Here is a 21150-nt window from a genome sequence, read left to right as displayed (position 1 = left end):
TACTATCGTCCAAGCTATGACGATAGGGAACTCCGGTCGTCAGGCTCCCGTGCAGAGAAGTTTTCGATCTAACGACATGATAAATTAGACCAAAAGGTCTCATGTGTGTGTCTACAACAGTATTGAGAACCTCCTGAGTCCATGATTTGATCTCAAAAAAAATCATCAATTATATAATATTAGCCAAATGATGATGACATGATACGTTGGACTAAAGTCCAATGTATATCCATAAGAATATTTCACCAACTATACCATCAACCAAGTGACTACTTTGTCTTTTCCCCCCACATGATCCCAATCCCATGTATCTTCCCAATCCCATGTTTCTTTTAGACCTTCGGCAGCGCCGTAGGCCCGCAGCGGCACTTGCACATGACAAGTGCCCTGCATTGGTACTACTGAAAACCAAATGAGCAGAATGAGCAGGTGTCCTCATGGAGCGTGGTGGAAGGGATGGATACAATACAACACCCAAGCTTCATATTTTCTTTGTATAAAAAAAATTACAACTGTGATTTGGAGAATGTTACAATATAATTGCAAAAATTAAATGAAGAAAATACCTAAAACAGAGGTTAAAACACTCGCACTTCGTTGCACACTAGCCTCACATGGCCTTCAGATGCTGCAGACCAATTGTAATGTCTGTAAAGAAATATAGAAACTGTAATCATCATGCTATGCACAAATCCTGATTTCCATATCTTTATCTGCTTTCAGATCATAAAGAGTTATCAAATCGAACACTTGTGTCTGGCAACCATTCCTGGCCCTGAATAAATGATTCCACGGTGAACTTCCCAGCCTCATCTTCTGAAAGAGATGGTTTGTAACCAACCCAATTGACCCGTTGATCAACACTTGATCCAGGCCCTGAATTCTGGTACTCAGCATAGAATATGGTCCTGGGAGGGACAACATTGCTGACCCATTCTTTCCAGCCCAATGGATTCAAGAATGCCTCAATATTGGACTGCATTATCACTGTTGTGGAATACTCTTTCCAAGGCCGGCCAAGGTATGTCTGAGCTGTAAGGTTTTTGTCCAAGGGAGAAAGTGTACACTTCTGGATTGAAATGCCAGTGTTTTGGTTAGGATCCTTCTTTCCCTGAGCTGTAATGGTGTTGAATTGGTTAGGCAGTGGTTGCCTGGGCTGGATGTTGCAATTCTGGAAAACAACAGCAGCATTGCCAAAGATGAAGTCAATGGTGCCGGTGATGTCACAGTCCCGGTAGAATTGTCGATTGGAATGAGCATATAGTGTGTCCTGGTAGGCATCAAATGCACAATTATAATACACAGACATGTCCGAACCAGAACGGAAGGCCACTGCTTGGTGCTTTGCTGCTCCTGCCGTGTTAATGAATTTCATATCCTTTGCTATGAAACCCTTTCCTGCGACAGCTGTTGATCACAAATGTATATCAGTTTTAATCTATCATTGCCAAAGAAGGGTAGAGAGTTAAACAAGAAGGAATGCTAAATGGTTAATCCTCGTGGACCCAGAAAAAAAGGTCAAAGATGAGAAACATGAACTACTAGTAATCAAATTATAAATAGCTAGAAACTGCAATCCTTTTTTATTGAAAAAATTCAAGTTACAGGAAGCTAATTTAGTTAAAACTAACTACTTCAGGCTTTGTGCAGCCGTATGAACCAAGAAAAGAATGCTCTCTTCAATCCTACATTGACATGGTTATAAAGAAATTTCAATAACATTTCTTGGGTAATTTGGCTTCAAAACAATGGCTTTTTTGGGAGCACCATTTGATATTTGGAAAATAGGGTGTTTCTTCTTCATCATATGCTTTCAGAAAGGCTTTGCAGAGAAGCATAAGAGAACATTTGAATCTATGATTTTAATAAAGAGGGTCTAATTGTAAGCAATCTTAGTTCCAGTAGGATTCTTATGGAGAAAAGTACTAATCCACCACAAACTACCAACATCAGATTGTTGATTAGATTTGAGATCAATCTGGTTGATGAAGTTACCATTTCTAATCATCCAAAATTTTGATAGAAAATAAATGTAAAATAAAATTAAAAGAGTAAAGCGAAATAAGCAAATACAAAGGCAACTTACCAAATGTGGCCGTGTGGAAGGTGGGAGTCCCGTCGATGAAGTTCTTACTGCCGGAGACGATGGTCTTGTCCTTCCCGTCGCCGTACATCATAACATTCCACTTGCTCTTATCCAAAACTACATTCTCCTCATACACACCTTCCTTGACATAGATCACGAATCTAGTCTTACTCTTATTCGGCACCTTGTCCACCGCCGCGGCGATCGTCGTGAAATCCCCACTCCCATCCTTCGCCACCGTGACCTCCTGCACCGTCGTTGAGTTTGTATTCTGGAGCAGCCGCCGGTCACCTGCACTCAACCAGCTCGGAAACCCTGACTCAGTCGAAAGCAGCCTCCGGTGAATCGGAATGCCGGAATCAGACAATAAACTCAAAATCTTGGTAACAATGGCCAAACTATTGCTCACAAACTCGGTGGAATTTTCCATCGTAGTTGTCACTTCTTCAAGAAGCGTTGAATTTAACTCGTCTAGGGCATCTAAACATGTTTCTTGGTCAGTCATCGAAGTACTTAACCAAGTCCTCATATCATCAATTTTCGATGCCGATAACAACTTCCCTCCCTCACCGACACCCATCGACGATACGGAGTCGTTTACCCTGTCCAGTGCATCATCCAGAACGGTCTCGCAAACCTTCAGAGCCTCCGTGACTCGTGTATCATTGTTTTTTCCAATTAACGTCGCTGGATAATCCACGAGCTTCGAGAGCTCATTAATCGCGACTTGCAGGGAGAGCTTGAACAGAACTTCGGGATCGGAGGTGTTGCCGGTTTCAAGAGTGGAGATGCTGGAGAAGCAAGAGCTAGGGTACTGAGTGACACTGCAGACGGCTTTGAGTGAAGCAGCCGGAGTCAGCTCCGGAACGGGAACGACGTCTTCGGAAGATGAACTGCCCTTTCGTTTGTGAATCACGGTTCCTACAACTACAGCCACGATTACCGATACTAGAACGATGGCGGAGACGACGACGATGATGATACGCTTACGTGTCCTCCGGTGGAACTCTTGCTGCTCGAGCTCGTCTACCTTGCCGTAACCCTTGAAGGACTTGACTGAATCCATTCTGTTCGGACCCGGCTAGCTTTGTGTTTTGCTGGCTTGGTTTGATTGTGTAGGAATCAGAGTTTCTTCTTGCTTGATGGGGGGTGTGTGAATTTGTGTTTTGTTCTTGGTGGGGTCTGTTTTTATAAAGAGGAAAGGCAAAGATAGGTAGGATCAATGCTTGCTTTGATTTATATAACCTGTGACGTTGGAAAATTGATCGGTTTCATTTTCGTTATTAAACCGTAAAAACATTGTCGTTATTAAACCGTAAAAACATTTCGAACAAGGTAATAAAATTCAGATTTATTCTATTTTGATAACTCGTAATTCTCTTTTCACAAAGAGGATAGATGAAGATAAACATTGGTAGGATTCATGCTTGTGTGTAAAGATTTGACTATGTAATTCATAATAATTATGAATATATAGACATCATCATGCTTTTTTTTTTCAAAAACAACAACACTACTCATTTGACACCTATGAAGGACGTAGCTAAAAAGTCAAGTGGTAGGAGAAGCTTATCTACTGCAAATGAGGGACTCACACAACCGATGTGGGACATTCTATGGTAGATCTATGAAGGACGTAGCTAAAAAGTCAAGTGGTAGGAGAAGCTTATCTACTGCAAATGAGGGATTCACACAACCGATGTGGGACATTCTGTAGTAGAAGCTTATCTACTGCAAATGAGGGACTTACACAACCGATGTGGGACATTCTGTGGTAGATCTATGAAGGACGTAGCTAAAAAGTCAAGTGGTAGGAGAAGCTTATCTACTGCAAATGAGGGACTCACACAACCGATGTGGGACATTCTGTGGTAGATCTATGAAGGACGTAGCTAAAAAGTCAAGTGGTAGGAGAAGCTTATCTACTGCAAATGAGGGATTCACACAACCGATGTGGGACATTCTGTAGTAGAAGCTTATCTACTGCAAATGAGGGACTTACACAACCGATGTGGGACATTCTGTGGTAGATCTATGAAGGACGTAGCTAAAAAGTCAAGTGGTAGGAGAAGCTTATCTACTGCAAATGAGGGATTCACACAACCGATGTGGGACATTCTGTAGTAGACAAAGTGTCACACACACACTCGGCCACACACAGCCTTTAGGTTTTTTCAACTACAACCAATAACAAGATAAGACAACACTACTCACTTGACACTTACGAAGGACGCAGACAAAAAGTCAAGTGGTAGGAGAAGCTTATCTACTGCAAAGGAGGGCCACACACAACCGATGTGGGACATCATCATGCTTTTAGTTTCACTAATATTGTAATTAGAATCTAAATGACACTTACACCCTTTCCATAATTAGTAACAACGAAGGTTTTATCTTTCCTTTACTGAGTTAGTATAAGATTGGTCAGATTCTATTTTAATCACCGAATGTTCAAATGTTACAACTTAGTAACCATAAATTGAAATTTGTTTCATTATAGTAATTCAGACAAATTTTGTGATTTTGAACATCTTTCAACTTCTAGTTACTAAATTGTAACATCTAAACACTTGGTGACTTGAAATAGAACATGGTCAATCTTTTGGTCAGAAAAAATTACATTTAACACTTCCTTATCCTCCTTTTTTTTTCCCTCATCAAGAGAGACAAATACAATTGTGTGTGTTTGTTAATTTTCAGATTAAGAATGTTAAGTAACACCCATTTGTCCATTTGGTGACAGCAGGTTTGTACGCGGTAACACCCATTTGTCCATTTGTCAAGTCTTCCAAAATCCTCCCATTAGTTTATTATGTCCTGAATGAAGGATGTATGTACTCTCACGGTATTTGATCCTTAAAATAATTATTAAAATGGGATGTGAGGAGTGGATTAGTGATGGCCGGCTGATAGAGAAGTAGTGAACATATGTTATGGACCCCTTCTTCAACACCAATACCAGTTTACCATTTACCAACGCGACTTAGCCAAAACTCCCATTGGATTTAGCAATTCTGAGTTCTGGCTTCCATTGATTGGTAATTTGGTACAGGAAGGAAGGAAGGTTACTGGACATTCCCGTTGAGTCCACTGGAGTTTTATTTGACATTTAAAAATAAAATTATCTTACGCATGCATGTGGAGTGTGTATATATATATATAATTATTTTTTTATATATATACATATGTATAGCGGATCGGGTTGCGGGACGGATTGGGAGGCAAACCCGCCCCAGCCCCGTATGTGGATTGAGATTCTTTGCCTTCTCCCTTCAAAAGCCTCGGATCGGAAAAAATCCACACGGATCAGGTTGGGACGGGGCGGGCACAATTTGTCATCCCTACTCTGATGTGAAATCCCAATTGAAGTTTCCTTTTGTTTGACGTGCCTCCAACTATAATTTAATTGATTGATGATATAATAGCATTGAATTTTTCAAAATGACAAGGTCTTCGCATTCATATGATATGAAATGGGATTTATTTTTCAATTATTCTAAGATCATGAGTTGGACTGGCTGTACGCGCCAGCGCCCTACCATGTGATATTCATGTAAGCCCTCACTACTTATAGCCGATGATTGCGCTTCTATAAATACATATACATATATATGTGTGTGTGTGATCTTAAGAGCTAAATATATACATTATACAAAGATTGTTGATTTAGGCAAAAATGAACCGCATTTAATTGCTTAATTTCTTGATTGTTCCTTGTTATGAATATTTTACGATGATTCACAAAAAGTTTTTTAATTGAGAACGATACTGTATACGTTTGTTATTCTGGACATTCGATATGAGTTACGCACAGAAGTTTCACACCTGACGACACAATAGGTTTGGTCAAATCACAGCATGTAGCCACAAAAGGATATTATTGTTAGTGAAAATCGAACTCATGACATTTTCGAGTCCATATGGTTTGATCCAAGAAAGATTCAAGACTAGGCTATGAGCCACGTGTTTGATGATTCACGAAAGTTAAATTAAAATCATATAATAGTATATATGCTTCGTGATAGGACACATTTGGTGTGGTTCCAACTTCCATGTGAGGGAATATTACTCTTTTTTACATATATTCAAATCTTTTATGACACTTGTTGATTCGACTGGGCTCACCAACCATATCTTGAGGAATCTAGCCAACCTAGTCATGTCCATAATATCACTGGGTCTCTACGGTCTACCTAGTAAATTGGGCCTGAACGACCCAAGGACATTCTCTTGGGTGGGCTTTGGCCTATACTCTAGTGGGTAGAGTAATTGTATGGCCCATTAATTAATCGAACTAATCTCGACTGGGCTGAAGGCTTTAACCATACAGAATTCTCCGAAGTTTCTGTTCAGGTGAAGATAGCGTGATGGGTGGGGGAGACTGATGAAAATTCCTATAAGCAGGGTAGGAGGAAGAAGACCATGAGCAGGAAGGCCGAGAAACCAAATTCAAGCCTCGACGGTAATAAGTCGAGTAAAGGAATTGCGAGGGCACCAAATTCCTCAAAGCGCCACACAATCCATCGGAGCCGCAAGAATTGGTTGTTCGGTGCGCTTTCTCATTCGCTCAAATTGATTTCTTGATTGGTTTATGATGGAAGTCTTTGCTCAATTAATGTCTTAATGATATGTAGTTAGGGTTTTATATTGCGACTGGTATAGGCATGTTTTATGACTTTAGAAGGAAAACCTTGTAGGAAGCAGGTTGATCTTGAAACGGCCAAGCTTTTTAATTTCTTTTAAATGTTTCAAATACCCAACAAACTGTAAACATCCCAATAGAACTTGACCAAATGGAATGGAGGAGGCTATGGTTGACCAACTTCTCCCCCCCTTACTCACCCAGAAAGCATTTATTCACCAAACACCACTTCTTTTATGTAAGCTATGAATACATAGTTTCCTCTCCCAAGATGCTTCCCATATGAGATAAGTAACTTATGGAGGTGAGTTTTGTTTCCCAATCCATCTCTACAATAATTTCTTCCAGTGGCTTCAATATCCTTCTAGAGCATCCCACAATGAAATTTTAACTTCAAACAGTCATTTTCTAGTAGGCTTCTAGATAATGCGGTATTTTGTTTGAGAATTTACACTTTAGCTTCTGCTGCACCCTTTTGAACTTGTTGGGGTCTAAGCGCCAAAGAGAACAAGTGCAACAGCATGGTGAAAAAATTGACAAACCTGGCGCTAGTGATATCCCAACCCAAAAAGGCAAGAAGAGGAAAGAACAAGAATCATGGTGGGTCAGAGAGTGCTCCATCATAAAGAGAATAGCAAAGCGCCGGAGCCCATCGGCAACAATTACAGTCCATCAAAATCGGCTGACAAAAAGGGGAAAAAACTACACGGAAAGGATATTATGGAAAAGGTTCAAACAAAAAGATGAAAGCATGAAGATATGAGTGAGTGACCTACTTCTCACTTTCTTATACCTGACTGAAGCTTCGGAGACCAACTTAACTAGATAAGTTATGTCTGTTGTAAAACAATTGCCATTTGTTGTCTTTATATGTATTTCTTATTGTCGAGTCTTTTTGAATTGAGAGCTGAGAACATTCTCATTCAACTTTTAATTTAGAACAGTTTATGCAAACAAACTGCTGGAAACCATCTTTTGCATTAATGCAGAACTGAGAATTTACATTTGACAGCTGAACCAGGAAATTGATTTCCTCATGAAGCAAGAAATTGTGTTTCATATTTTCATTCAAAAGAGCAATACATGTGTCTCTGAAGCGAAAACTATCCTACACGAGCAAACGGTATAGTACTAAACGAATAAGGAATAATACAACGGTGTTGCAGCATCATTTGCATCTTCTACTTCCTTCAGCCTTGCAATCGAGGGTGCAACCTGGCACAAAAACAGGGTATGTAAATCAACTATGGGAATGCTGCAAACCTTGAGAAGACTGCAAACTGTTTTTAGCAGAAGTTACTTGTTCTGTATGGGATTTGAAAAACTTGGAGGTATTGGTCGAAAACTTGCTTCAACTTGTTTATACGGTTTCTTTTTCTGTGCTTGCAAATAATCTCTTACAGTATCTGCAGATGAATCCATGGTTGATGTTGAGGAAGACCCTTGAACAAGTGGACGGCCTGCGGCTTGAGTTTTGCCAAGCGAGCTAGACAGAAGTAGTGAAAGAAGAAGAACTAGAGCAGCAAATGATATCCAGTAGGCCTTCATGAAGCTTTGTTAGCAAAAATGGCTTTGAAGCTGCTGATCAAGTAAGTAGCTAGCTAGGGTAGTTAGCTAGAGGGCTTGATTTATATCTACCTTGAGTTGAGTCACATTCGAATTAGTAAAATCTAAATTGGGATCTAAAGTCAGTGGGATCACGTGCTTAACTTTGACTGCAATGTGTTAACATCTCTGACTCTTGGGATTTGGTTAAATGGTGATAAACTTCAAAGGGGAGGGGGTCATGTGTTGAGTCACGTGATATTAATATTAAATTGGAGAGTTTGTGATAGGTCAGTGTATTCCATAGACTGTTGTTGGATCCCTAAACACAAAACTCTGCAGCATGTTTGGTGAACATCTGTTGGAAAATCAGTAGGATCACTTAAGCTAAGCTTGCCACCAACTTGAACTCTGTTTTTTTTTCCCCTATGTTGTTCTTTTGGAGATGACAGAAATTAGGGTTAACACACTCCCTCCTTGATGCCATTGAAGTTTCGAAAATACTAAGGATTCAAGTGTTTTTGTACCAACTATCTCAAATGTTGAGATGGACGCACATGATCCAAGTGAAATTGTGGATCCCACATGTCCTACATGTCCCACATAATACATATAAAATCATGTGCGTCTATTTCAACATTTGGATTAATTAGGACAGAAAACATTGGGATCCGTAAGAAAAAAGGCTGTTGAAATTTTCATTAAAAGTTTCATAATGGTTAGTTTTGTGCATCAGGTGTGCTGGTTCAAATTACCGAAAGGGCACTTGCTGCATGTGCTTTGCTAATTGCTTGTGTGAGTTTAAAAGACCAAAAGTATTCAGAAAGACTATAAAACTATGTACAATTCCTTGATATTAGAGCTTCAGATTTCACATTTGCTAGGTCTCTATCTACTACTCTCACAACTATTGCCAGCTTGCTCTTTTACATAAATAAATGCAAAATGTTATTATTTAATGTAGTAGACATGAAATAAACAACAGTAAAAAAAAAAACTATGTAACATTAGCATGGGAGAATCCTATGTTATGAATGATTTTTGAGGGTATATGTGTTGTTTTAATGAATATTTTTTAGGAGGATATTGGGATCATGTGATTGATCACTAGTTTCTTTATTCAGTACTAGACAGGAAAAATATAAAATAGAATGGTAGAAAATAGGGCTGTAATTCGGGCCAGCGGCCTGGCCCAACACCTCTTAGCGGGCTGGGTCGGGGTTTATGGCTTTGATCTGTTCTTGGAAGAACTGTTAAATTTCCATCTTGATCAGGAGAGGAATAAGATCGTATGATACTAATTGAGAGTGTTATTCGGTTATGGCTTTGATAAGTTCTTGGAAGAAGTAGAGAGCACGCGAGACAAGTAACTTTCAATGATAGGGCTACTATTATGCTGGTTAATTCAAGAATATGACAAAGCAGTTCAATTTTTACACTAATAGCCATGTTTGATCATCAAAACATTGTATACGTCTCTAAATGCAGGAGTCCAAATCATCCTCATAAGGTTTTAACATGCTCATTCCACTTCAAAGCATGAAAAAAATAACACCGTAAAGTAGCAAGTCTTCCTTGAAGTCCTTGTTAATTTTAATTTTTTTTTTTTTAATGTGAAACCCAATCAGCTGCTCACCGAAAAATTGGTTGGTAAATCCCAGGTCACATGGAAGACCCAATAAACCCTATATACCAATTGAGACATGAGTTAAGGCATAGTGTGAGAAAATAACGCAGGGTGTCATTTGAACACGTTGGGCTAAACAAGGACTCATCCGCAAATTGCGATATTGGAAACACCTATAGGACTTGAACTCACAACCTCCAGTTTGTGCTAAAAGTAATCGCGATCAAGTTCACCATGTCATCCAACGACCCATTTTTTCTGGTCCCTTGTTATTTATGTGTTATGTCAACTGTCAAGAGAAGGGTAATTGGTGATCAAGAGACGGGTCAACTATTGCATTTTCAAACAAAAAGTTCTGATGGCTGAAAATGAGATAAGGTCAAAGACTTTGATTTGCATTTTGAAGACTTGGAGACTAGTAAATTCCAGGAAGCTAGGGATAGAAGAACAGCAGTACAGAAATCAAGCAAGCAAAATCATGAGAGACTTTTCTGTTCAAAGGATGGAAGTCTGAAAAAATTAGCGAGCCTACCATGGAAGTTCCATGATAGTCTATCAATGTCAAAGGCCATGGCAGGTGTTCCTCATCTTCCTCAGCAAACAGGACATTAATAAACTGGAGAACTAACAACTTCCATTGATTGATACCTAAAATTGAATAACTAGGAATCTTTGTATCTACTGCTTTGAGAACTCTTTCTCTGCTATTTATGGACATTTTATCAAACTTCAAGATCTGATCTCTGCTGTGATGTTTCACAGTCTGTAAATATGGCGAACAAAAATTGTAATCGATTCTAGCTACGGACAGGCAACACACTTTGGATTGTATCAGGATGATCCGAGGATTTTACGCCCCGTGTTACGGGATTTTTCCTAATTCGGAACATCATTACTAGCTAAGTATTTTCTTGAACAGACATTGGCAGGACAGGATCATCTCCTTTTTGCCATGTATGAAGAAGATAAAAAGGAAGGAAAAAAACAAGGAAAAAGTGAAGAAAATAATAGTACTGTCTATTGCTGGCCCCATGCCATTACCATGTCTCCTGTTATGGAAGCTAAAATGCTTTAAGGTATCAATCTCTTCGACTTTACACAAAATTATTGAACAGAGCAAACATCACAAGGAAAACTAGAATATGTGTCTTATGCATATGTTCATATCATTCCGGTGACAACATTCCCGTAGATATATGCTCATATCGATGTTCAAAAATCTTATGCAGCAGTATCTAGAATGAACTCTTCGTGTTATAAAGGAGATCGGACCCTACTTAGGGCTGGGACTGGGTCGGGTCGGTTGATTATCGGCCAATTATCGGCCCGACCCGACCAACCGACTTTGCATAAATATGAAAACCATTATCGGCCCGACCTTTGTGGGTCGGGTAATGGTTGACAACCGACAAAGTCGGTTGCTCAATGGGTCGGTTGATGGTAACAACCGACTTTCAACTCATCATATATAAATAATTAAATATGTAATTATCTATTAAGTATTAATTGTATCAAATATAAATTAATAAAATGAGGAAAAAACTAAAAGCATAATTTTATTAATTTAACTACTAATATGGTAATATATATTAATTTAACTAATAATATAGTTAATATTTATACTTTTATATTAATTTTTTAAAATAGTCGGTTGGCCGATAATTATCGACCAACCGACTTTAAGGTATTTTAAAAACCATCAACCGACCCATCTATACATGGGTCGGGTGATATTATCGGCCCGACTTTGTGGGTCGGTTGATGGTTGATTATCGTTTGGCCGATAATGGGTCGGTTGACCGGTAATGGCCGATAAAACCGACCCAGTCCCAGCCCTAACCCTACTACATATTCTAGGCATCAACTGTCTGCTTTTGAAGTTCAGTTTATCAAGGATGCTACATCCATACACTTGGGGAGGTCATTGATTTCTGCTAAAAATTTCAATGCCTCCCCAAATATACTACACACCACCTTAATGTACTTCTCTAGCGCCAGACGATTAGTGTAAGGTGTGGCATTTTCGACCATTCTCGCAAATTTCAATCAAACAATCTGGTTCTTAAAGAATATCAGGAACTGAACATATGGATTGAACAAGAGATGGGTAAAGTTTAAGCATTTTCCCAACACATTGCAGTCCCATAAAGAAAATAGCTTGAATTTTCATTAGTTGGAACAACAGCTATACAATTTAAGTTCAAAGTGAACTTATGTGGGAGAGGGATTGATTCACCTTCTCAAAACAGAGAAAGCTTATCATCTCCTTCTTACAATCTATTTTTTCTCCAATAGTTGTGTCTAAATCTGCCGATAGACAATATTGTACAACAGTAACAACACAGACAGAATGGTCTGAAATGCATGACTTCACTCCCATAGAGATGTAAATGATTTAAGCAGAACTCTTAAAACAGAACTGCCAATTCTTGAAACATACCTTTAAGAATGAATGATCGAGTATTAGGCAGTAGCATATTGTAATCTTTTCGAGAATCTGTATCCACATTCGAGAAATGTTCGGTCCTAATTCTTAGACATCAACAGAGCTACTAGAGCTGCTGGGAGCAGACTTTTTCTCCCTGCTCAAAAGCCTCTTCAATGACCTCAACCGTGTCGTCATGGGAGACTTAGATTCCTCCTCAAACCTTGATGGGGATAAGGACTGCAAGTTCTCACTCATTTGCACAGGAATATCGATCACCAGCATTCGATCTTGATCTTGCCTGCTACTAATAACTGCCATTGATGAAGAAGATGAAGTTGAAGAATGTTGTGATTGAGAAGAAGGTGTCCCATCCAAGCTAGCACCACCTGTGCTAACTTGAGTTTCATTGCCCCAAAACAACACATTTGTTGGAAAATTAGGAGATTCTGTGGAAATCCCAGACGCTAAATTCTCTTGTGACGACTGAATATCCTCCGGGGAGCCATCATTGACAGACTCTGAGCCTTCAAGTGCTACTGTGTTTCTACAAAGAGGGCAAGTGGAGTGGGACTGGAACCACATATCAATGCACTCGACATGAAACCCATGATTGCATTTGGGGAGTAGCCTTGCTTTCTCTCCCTGTTCAAGTTCAGAAAGGCAAACTGCGCATTCCAATCCATCTTTGAAATCACTGGAATCAAACGTCAACACAGGGAGGGACCCTAGAATGGCCGGGTCTAGGCCTTTACGGGCGGCAAGAGTGGGGTCTTGGCCAGGAGCAAAGACAAATCGACGGCGGCGGCGGCGGCGATTAGGATGAGGTGATGGTGGTTCTTCCGTGCGCCACAAAAACCACTTGGCGTAGAGATGGAGAAAGAGCACAAAAACAAACACTACAAATAGTACAATTATAGCTACTATCATGATTGTTCCTGTTATTCTAATCGTATCAGAGCTACCAAACGAATGTCTCCGCTCAGATGACTCGTCCATGGCTCTGCTATAACTCAATCCACTACAAACCCACAAAAAAAGGTTGAGACTTCACAAAGAAATTGAGGTACCCAGTTGAGGAATTCTCCTTTAAACAAAAAATGAGAGAAAACCCAGTCACCGGTTTCTACAAAAGAATGGTCTTCAAAGAACTGGGATTCCTCGTGATTTTTAGGAGGCAGAGACCACAGTTGAAGAATCAAAAGCCTTTTAGATGAGTGGATCAATAAAAAGGAAAAGTTGGACTCGCTCTTCGTCAATGTGAAAAAGTCTCTTGCGTGAGAGAGAATTCAAAGAAGGAAGCTCGTGAAGAGTTGAATCGAACTACGATGAGAGGGAAACAAGTAGACGAAGCGAAGAAGATGACGATACGTGAAGGGTCCAAATATAAATATACTATTTTTCTTCAATTTGAATCTTATTATGACCAAATTTGAAGATTATTATGAATAGAAATTCGTAATTCGGACAATTTGTTCAAAGATTATATTAAAAAAGCAAATTTTTTTGTTAAAAAATCAAAACCATGTCTCTTTTCCTTTCTCTGTTCCGTCTCTTCTTTGTCTCGCTGACTTTTCTATTGTTTCATACTTTCATGTCTATGGCTATGGCCCCCTTAATTCAATCAAAGTATTCAAATTTAAAGTCCAAGTTGATGTGCTTTTAACCATCTAGGGTTTAGCCTAATTGAGATTATTAAATTATCTCCACCAAACACACACCCAAAAAAGTTATTGATGAGACCCAATTTTTTTTTTTTTATATTGGATTGGGACCCAACATTTGAATCTGATACGAGAATATTATATATCAAAAACACTAGTTAATTTGTTTCCACCCTAAAGGCCCACTTTGGGATGGCTCCAAGAGTGAATTTCACCAGGTGGGTCCAAAGATCATGCCTTGGAGAATTTCCCGCGATAAAAAAAAGACCCACTTGGGATATGGGTTGGGACTTGGGAGGAGTTGAGGTTGTGAGTATGAACTAGTGGATTGAGTGATTGATAAAAGTTTAATTTGTTTATTGAACAAAATCAACGGAACCTTTACTTTTTGTTGGGTTCATAAAAGAGATGTTAGGAGGATTTATAGAACCCCTTCCAACCCCTCATGTTCATATGCCAAGTAGGGGTTGGGGACAAGCCCCTTCAAATCTCTCGCAACACTTTTTGGTAATGTGAAATCCATCAAACAAATGGTTAATAAATCTCGGGCCACATGTAAAACTCGTAACCCCATGGACTAGTTCAAACCTGAATTGAGACCCAGTACGAGAGATAATGTAATGTGATATTCACACACATTAGGCTGAGCAATGGTCTATCTTGCAAATTACGATAATGAAAAAATCCATAGGACTTGAACTCATGATCTTCCACTTGAGAGATGAGTACAGGGGTTTACTCCCTTTGGTTGGGTCCAAAGAGTCCTATCTTGGAGATGTTCCCACGATATTAAAAAAAAAATCCCACTTGTAAGATGGGTTGGAGGGGGTTGGGAGGAGTTGAGTTTATGAGTATCAACTTTTGTTTTAAACGTGTTTTTGACAAAACCAATCAAACCCTTATTTTTTATGAGTTCATAAACTAAAATGATTAACATCCTAACACTTGGTGTTCTAGTTATCCGAACTATTGAGTTGGTTGCATAGAATTTAAGTGAATTCATGAGTTTCACATGTTCCACATGACGCACATGAAATCATGTGCTTACAACTCAACAACTGGATAATGGATAAATGATATACTAATTGTTGAGATAACTGGTTCATAAAAGAGTTGATAGGAGGATTTCGCGAACCCCTTCAAACAATCAAACCCCTCATGTTCTTTTGTCGAGGGGGACGAACTCTTTCTAATCTTTCTCAACGATTGGTCAAATGATAACTTAAAATGCTAATAAAACCAACATTTCAGTCACAAATTACAATTATAAAATAAAGGTTTAATCCTTAAATAATGATTTGGTAACTCAGTTATTAGTTAATATATATTTTATTAAAAATAAAAAATTAAGCATGTGGGGCCAGGCCTAGCATTTAGTATTCCCATTGCTTGATGTTTAAGCTTTGTTATTATAGTTTTTACTTTTAGACTCAAATCTCCAGACAAACTATGCCCTGACTACCCCATTTTTCATCCGTAAAAGCCGCTAATCAGTAATTAACATCCTGTGCTTGAGATGAAGCCAGTTTTGAAAGTGTGACGAGATGACGTGAGTTACGGTGACATCAAATATTTGGCGCGTCAATAAAAATAATGTGGCTAGAGTTCAATTTGATATTTTTCATTTATATGGATTAATTTGTACAAATAGCATGATAAAATTGGAAAATACGGAATGCGGTCAACTGCATTGCATCGTGAATGGAACAGCTCGTTGCAACTTCAACTTCGAATTCACCGAGGTATTGTGATACCGCTGTGCACCCCTCGACTAAACACGTTTCAAGCCAACAACAGTAAACGCACCCAATAATTCAATATAGACTGGCCTACAACTAGGATAGGGAATTTTAACAAGCATGAGAATTTTGACCCAATGACAATCATATGCCTTACCTGGATTGGATACCACAAAGTTTTAAAAAATAACATGTACAGACAAAATGATTGATTGTGAATGATGTATTTTCAATTTTTCACCATTAAAGCCATAATTCGATGCTACATATTGGTGATTGGTAAAACCCAATACAATACAAAATGATACTTGAAAAATGGGTTCTTCAATGCTCTCTGTATTCTGCTGAAAAAGGTCTTATAGAGAACAAACATGTTGTACAAATTATAAGATTGACTAAAGGCCTAAAGCACATGAATACTTCTTTTCATTACCATAATACCATCTATTCATTAGGCCAAACAAAAATACATGTAAAAAGTAAAAGCATGATTCAATTAGTTTCATACATGGTCAAAATGTATAAATTCGGGAGAATCTGAGTTCAATTCCCATTAAGAACGATATTCTTGTTATCACGCGCTGAGTTTTTAGCCTTATTTATCCTATCGTCAGGTGAGAAACTTCTGTGTGTGCTGGTCTGATGAGAAAGAGAATAGTTTCATACTCCCAATCGGATGCCCACCTTGGAGTTACCATATATGGAGTAGAGTTAGATCAGCTTAAATGGATTGGGTTATTATTTGGGCTCTTTTAGGTTTGTAACTTGACAGGCCCATAAGCCCAAATGAATGAGAAGGATTACTGAGAGTCTGAGACGTTGTTGGCCCATTAGAAGCAGATTGGTATTTGAAGGTCTAGAGAACCGACACGACGCCTCCTGTTAAATTCGTTATCCAGCTCTCTCTCTCTCTCTCTGGGTTTCTCCTCTGTGTGTGGTGTTCTGTATCCGACTTCTCTTGTCCGGTGACTCGGAAGGAAAGAAAAAAAAGTCAAAAACCTGATGAGTATTTCCACCGAGTTGAATTGGTTGTGGATATTTGGCTGAATGAGCTCCCATCCATGCCTTTATTAGGTACTGTCTTCCCACTTTTCGCTTAAAGAACGATACTTGTTTGTGAAAATGCCTAGCTCATGTTGCATTGCTGAATTAGTGGTTCTTTGTTGCTTTCACTTCATTTTGTTTGAGCAGATATTCAGCCTGCTTTGCAGAAACATCTGGGTCTGCTCGGGAATCAATCTCTGATTCACGCTGGGGATGAGAAGAGACTGCTGTGTCCATGGAAATCGTTCCAGTTTCCTAGAAAAGTAGATTTCAACGAAGGCGCAAGGCGCAGTAAATTTTCTGTCAAGGCAGTGGCTACCCTCGAACTTACATCATCGGTTCGCAAGGCAGATGGTGACGAGAATACTAAGAGTTCAAATTTGGTCGTTGATTCAAGTCCCGTAGCGACGGGAAGTGAGTCCTCCGGGGAGGATTCAGTGGAAATGGATGAGCGGGAAAGGTTGAGACGGATGAGGATATCTAAAGCAAATAAAGGGAACAAACCCTGGAATAAAGGGAAGAAGCACAGTCCCGGTAATTGAATGGTTTCTGCATTTATCATTCGTCTCTGTTTTTGTTTGAGAATGCTGACTCAAATACTTGATTCTTGTGCAGAAACCGTTCAGCTGATAAGAGAGAGAACAAAGCTCGCAATGCAGAACCCTAAGGTGAAGTAATGTAAGAATAATTTTTTGATGTTCCTTTACAATTCATTCCATATGATAGAAGTAAAATCCCTCTTTTCATTCCATTAAGGTGGATTGTGGGTCAACTAGTTAAGTTCTTAACCCACCACGGGTTTTAGGTTTGCTCGCATTGCCTATTGTATCATTGTCATTAAAGCCAATCAGCCAAACAATTTGGAGTCAACTACATGAATCCTTATGTGAAAACAGTTTAAATTCACTACATGGATTCTCTTTTGCAGTTCATTCCTATATAGAGTTATACTCTGCACTAATCATATAAGGCATGGTTCCTTTCTTTACTTCCGTCCATGTCTTTTTGGTCTCGCTCTTCTTGTTTTACATTATCTTCAATTTTCTCAATTCTTCTCAATCATGGCACTAGAGTACATGCCCAAACCATGTTAAACTGTTTTTTCTTAGTTTATCTTCTACTGGTGCCACCTTGTTCTTGATCGAATAATCTCGTTTTGTATCCTCCTCCGTGCACAATATATATTATCTACTAGCCTGATATTACAATATATCTTATATATTTGATATATACAAAGTTAAAAGAGCAGAGGGGATGGTGCTGGTTCTTTGCTAACTGGATGGGATCATGGGAATGGGGTTTGAAAAACTAGCCCCACTTTCTTTGTTGTTATTCCTAAGTCCTAACAAAATTTGAGCCAAACACAAGATTAGGTATTCTTTCATCTATTGTGTAGGCAGCAGATTATAAATTTGATGATGTGAAGTGGTTCTTTTCATGTTGTACATATATTTTCTAAATTGCATTGGATTATTTGTTCTCATTACAAAATTTGGCTATGCAGGTCAAGATGAAGTTAATAAACTTTGGACATGCTCAAAGGTGGGTGCAACATATTTTATATTCGGCAAAAGTTTTTTCTTTGCTTACCACTTCCTCCTGCTCGTGTGATGGAGTCCATTTCATTTGTTATAAATAGATCTTTTGGGTGGTTCTTTGGTTTTTATCTTTAGACTTTTTCCCTAACATGCGAACATGTGGCCCAGTGGTACAATTGCAAGGGTGCAACCTGGACATCTTAGGTTCAATTCCTATTATGCATGTCCCCGATCCCATCCACTTCAGGAACCGTGTGTATGGGAGTTGTTTACATTTTTTTATCACTTTTTCCCTCATACCACTTAAAAGTTTCTATTTATCTCTTCCTAACTACGATATAGTGAAGAAACACGGGTAAAAATTGGGTTTGGAGTGCGAATGAAATCACAGAAGCGTCGTGAAAAGTTGCTGGTGCAGGAAACTTGCCACATTGAGTGGCAGAACTTAATTGCAGAAGCTTCTGGGAGAGGTTTTACTGGAGAGGAAGAGCTGCAATTGGATTCCTACAAGATATTGAGGGAAAAGCTTGAGCAAGAGTGGCTAGAGAGCGTTGAGAATAGGAAGAATATGCCAAAGGCAAAAGGTAGTAAGAGAGCACCAAAGCCCTTTGAACAAAGAAGAAAAATTGCGGAAGCCATTGCTGCCAAATGGGCTGATCCTGTAAGTGATTTCAGCACATCTTTGGCTGCCATTAACTTTTCTGCAATGAGAGAATTTAGAATGGTCATCATGGCAAAATCCCTGAGCTCATTTATTTTATCTATAGAATACATCTATTTTATCTATAGAATCCATCCAGATTTCTGCATATTGTCCTTAAATATGGTTGTCGTAAACTGCCTTTCAGACTCAGATGTCTCCAGGTGACTAGGGTTTGAAATAATTCAGAACCCTAGTTGGCTCCAACATGTTCTCAGGTAATTTTTTTACTGTCCCTTCCCTCTCCTAATAGGAATGAAGGAGAAAAGAGTTGCAATGAACTGATTGGTTATTGACTGACCACATCATTATGGTCCTATTCGTACTGATATTTTGATCTTCTTACGGGCGACTACACATATATTAATGCTTTTTAAACTAGCGACCAGAGTTGCTGTTATCATGGCACCAACATAGTTGCCTGTATTCTTACAAGTGACTAGGCTCATGGTCCTATTATTTTCTCGCAAGTGACTCGATTTGCAACCATAAACCTGATTGTTGAGTTTTGTTTCATTATTAATATATTTTTTCTGGAGCAGGCATATCGTGATCGGGTTCTCTCAGGTAAGAAAAAATGTCATGGAACTCCAATTGGAATTAAAAGAAAGACAAAGCAAAGGACAAGTAATGCTACACAATCTACAAAACCGAGCCCCAGGAAGAAGAAAGATGGTGGTATTAGCTCTTCTTCTGGGCTTGAGACTAATGGCCAAGTAGGTGGACTGAAGAAGCGGAGGAGTAATGCACCCTTGTATAAGGACCCCTTGGCTAGGTCGAAGTTGGAGATGATAAAGGGTATTAGAGCAAAAAGGGCTGCAGGAGTAACCCCAAAAAATGAAGCTATTGAAAAAGCAAGGTAACATGATACATGAGTGCATATGAAAATGACATGTTAAGTATAACTAAAATCCAAAATCGCTATTGTGAGCATTTTTATGTAAACCTGGCACTTCACTGGAGAACTGATTTCAAATACCATGACATTTTGCAGGCTCTTAATAGCTGAAGCTGAAAAGGCTGCGAAAGCCCTCAAAGTTGCTGCGACCAAGAGCCCTATAGCTCGAGCTTCTCTCATTGAAGCCAGGAAACTCATTGCTGAAGCAATTCAATCTATTGAATCCATAGAGACGAATGTCACATCTGATGAGAATGATGGCTACCTTCCTATGTCCTCAGCCATACTGATTGACACTGTTGAGAAGCAAACGGATGCAGGTTATGAGTCCGTAAACCAAGTGAGAGAAGTGAATGGAGTAGAAACCCTTGCGCCAAGAAAAGATGAAGACTTTAATTTTAGCAATTTCAGCATGCTGGACATACTAAATAGTGAAAGAAGACTTGTGTCTTTGAACTCCAATGGGCATGCTATGCATCTACTCTATCCGGCAAAGCAATATAGCCGATTGGAACCAAATGGTAGTTCAGCAAACCTAATTGGCTTTTGGAAAGCAAGTGGAATCAATGAATCAGAAAGTAGTCCTCCAATAAATGGGACCCAAGTGCAGTCCGGGAGAGAAGAATTACCACCTAAATCAGCAATCGAGCCCATGAAAGAAGAAACACCACCCAAATCAGTTGCTAAGAAATGGGTCCGTGGGAGGCTTGTTGAGGTGAGGGAAGGAGCTTAATGCTTGCAATAATCTTGGTGCAACTACATCATTGGCTTTCAGATCATGTTCAGAATATGCAGGAATTGGCAACTGCAGCAGTTTGGATTATCAGCACCTTCAACAAAGCAAAATCAAGGAACATGGAACTCAACCTGCCTACGATATTTGCTATACATAATAATGTACAGTTGAAGGGAGTTGTCCTTTATTTTCACCCTATTTAAAGCATTAGTATGCCGAAAGCCCTCCTATCTGTTATGTGAATTGTTATACTAGAAACTTTGTTGCAATGTATTTGGCTGCAACATTTTGGGCTAGCAATCTAATTCCTCGAGCTGTGGTAAATTTGTATTACTTCAGGGCTCAGGCCGCCCCTGTACCCGCCATGGGGTTAGTGTCAGAGACATGCAGAGTCAGAGGCTTGTTTTTTTTGAACTTGAATCCATCTCCAATGTCCTCTAGAATTGGTGAAAGGGTAATGGAGCTTTATGAAACACCTAGCAATAACTCTCAGTTAACAGTTGGTT

General features: G+C 39.1%; 3 protein-coding genes and 1 long non-coding RNA gene across 6 annotated transcripts; 2 read left to right on the top strand and 2 right to left on the bottom strand.

Annotated features, from left to right (window-relative positions):
• Nucleotides 1-457: 457 nt before the first annotated feature.
• On the bottom strand, nt 458-3302 carry LOC119982829 (pectinesterase 3). The gene is made up of 2 exons (XM_038826406.1): nt 2087-3302; nt 458-1407 (listed from the first exon to the last, which is right to left on the bottom strand). The coding sequence occupies exons 1-2, from the start codon at nt 3150-3152 to the stop codon at nt 725-727; spliced, it is 1749 nt and encodes a 582-aa protein (XP_038682334.1). The 5' UTR covers nt 3153-3302; the 3' UTR covers nt 458-724.
• A 3090-nt stretch (nt 3303-6392) lies between these two features.
• Nucleotides 6393-9672, top strand: LOC119983162. Of its 3 annotated transcripts, XR_005464558.1 has the most exons (3): nt 6393-8059; nt 8141-8317; nt 9010-9672. It is a non-coding gene; the product is annotated as an uncharacterized LOC119983162 (long non-coding RNA). The 3 variants fall into 3 exon arrangements; XR_005464557.1 differs by lacking the exon at nt 9010-9672 and having other exon boundaries at nt 8141-8562; XR_005464559.1 differs by lacking the exon at nt 9010-9672 and having other exon boundaries at nt 8132-8562.
• A 2371-nt stretch (nt 9673-12043) lies between these two features.
• LOC119981683 (RING-H2 finger protein ATL3-like) lies at nt 12044-13710 on the bottom strand. The gene has a single exon (XM_038824772.1). It carries the CDS (start codon nt 13322-13324, stop codon nt 12434-12436), a length of 891 nt encoding a protein of 296 aa, XP_038680700.1. The 5' UTR covers nt 13325-13710; the 3' UTR covers nt 12044-12433.
• A 2905-nt stretch (nt 13711-16615) lies between these two features.
• Nucleotides 16616-20977, top strand: LOC119982182. Its single transcript, XM_038825421.1, has 7 exons — nt 16616-16802; nt 16920-17306; nt 17388-17440; nt 18277-18314; nt 18653-18971; nt 19553-19869; nt 20005-20977. The coding sequence occupies exons 1-7, from the start codon at nt 16790-16792 to the stop codon at nt 20639-20641; spliced, it is 1764 nt and encodes a 587-aa protein (XP_038681349.1). The 5' UTR covers nt 16616-16789; the 3' UTR covers nt 20642-20977.
• Nucleotides 20978-21150: the final 173 nt, after the last annotated feature.

Source organism: Tripterygium wilfordii, chromosome 17, assembly GCF_013401445.1.
Source record: "Tripterygium wilfordii isolate XIE 37 chromosome 17, ASM1340144v1, whole genome shotgun sequence".
Classification (NCBI taxonomy): Eukaryota; Viridiplantae; Streptophyta; class Magnoliopsida; order Celastrales; family Celastraceae; genus Tripterygium; species Tripterygium wilfordii.
Note: the sequence above shows the minus strand (reverse complement) of the source record. Positions and strands in the feature narration are given on the sequence as shown.

Bases quoted from the DNA above. Each gene is read 5' to 3' on its own strand.
- LOC119981683 (XM_038824772.1), bottom strand. From the start codon at position 13,324: ATGGACGAGTCATCTGAGCGGAGACATTCGTTTGGTAGCTCTGATACG.
- LOC119982182 (XM_038825421.1), top strand. The intron at 18,972-19,552 runs GTAAGTGATTTC...TTTCTGGAGCAG, and splicing joins CTGCCAAATGGGCTGATCCT to GCATATCGTGATCGGGTTCT. The intron at 19,870-20,004 runs GTAACATGATAC...GACATTTTGCAG, and splicing joins GAAGCTATTGAAAAAGCAAG to GCTCTTAATAGCTGAAGCTG.
- LOC119982829 (XM_038826406.1), bottom strand. From the start codon at position 3,152: ATGGATTCAGTCAAGTCCTTCAAGGGTTACGGCAAGGTAGACGAGCTC. The intron at 1,408-2,086 runs GTAAGTTGCCTT...TGTGATCAACAG, and splicing joins CTTCCACACGGCCACATTTG to CTGTCGCAGGAAAGGGTTTC.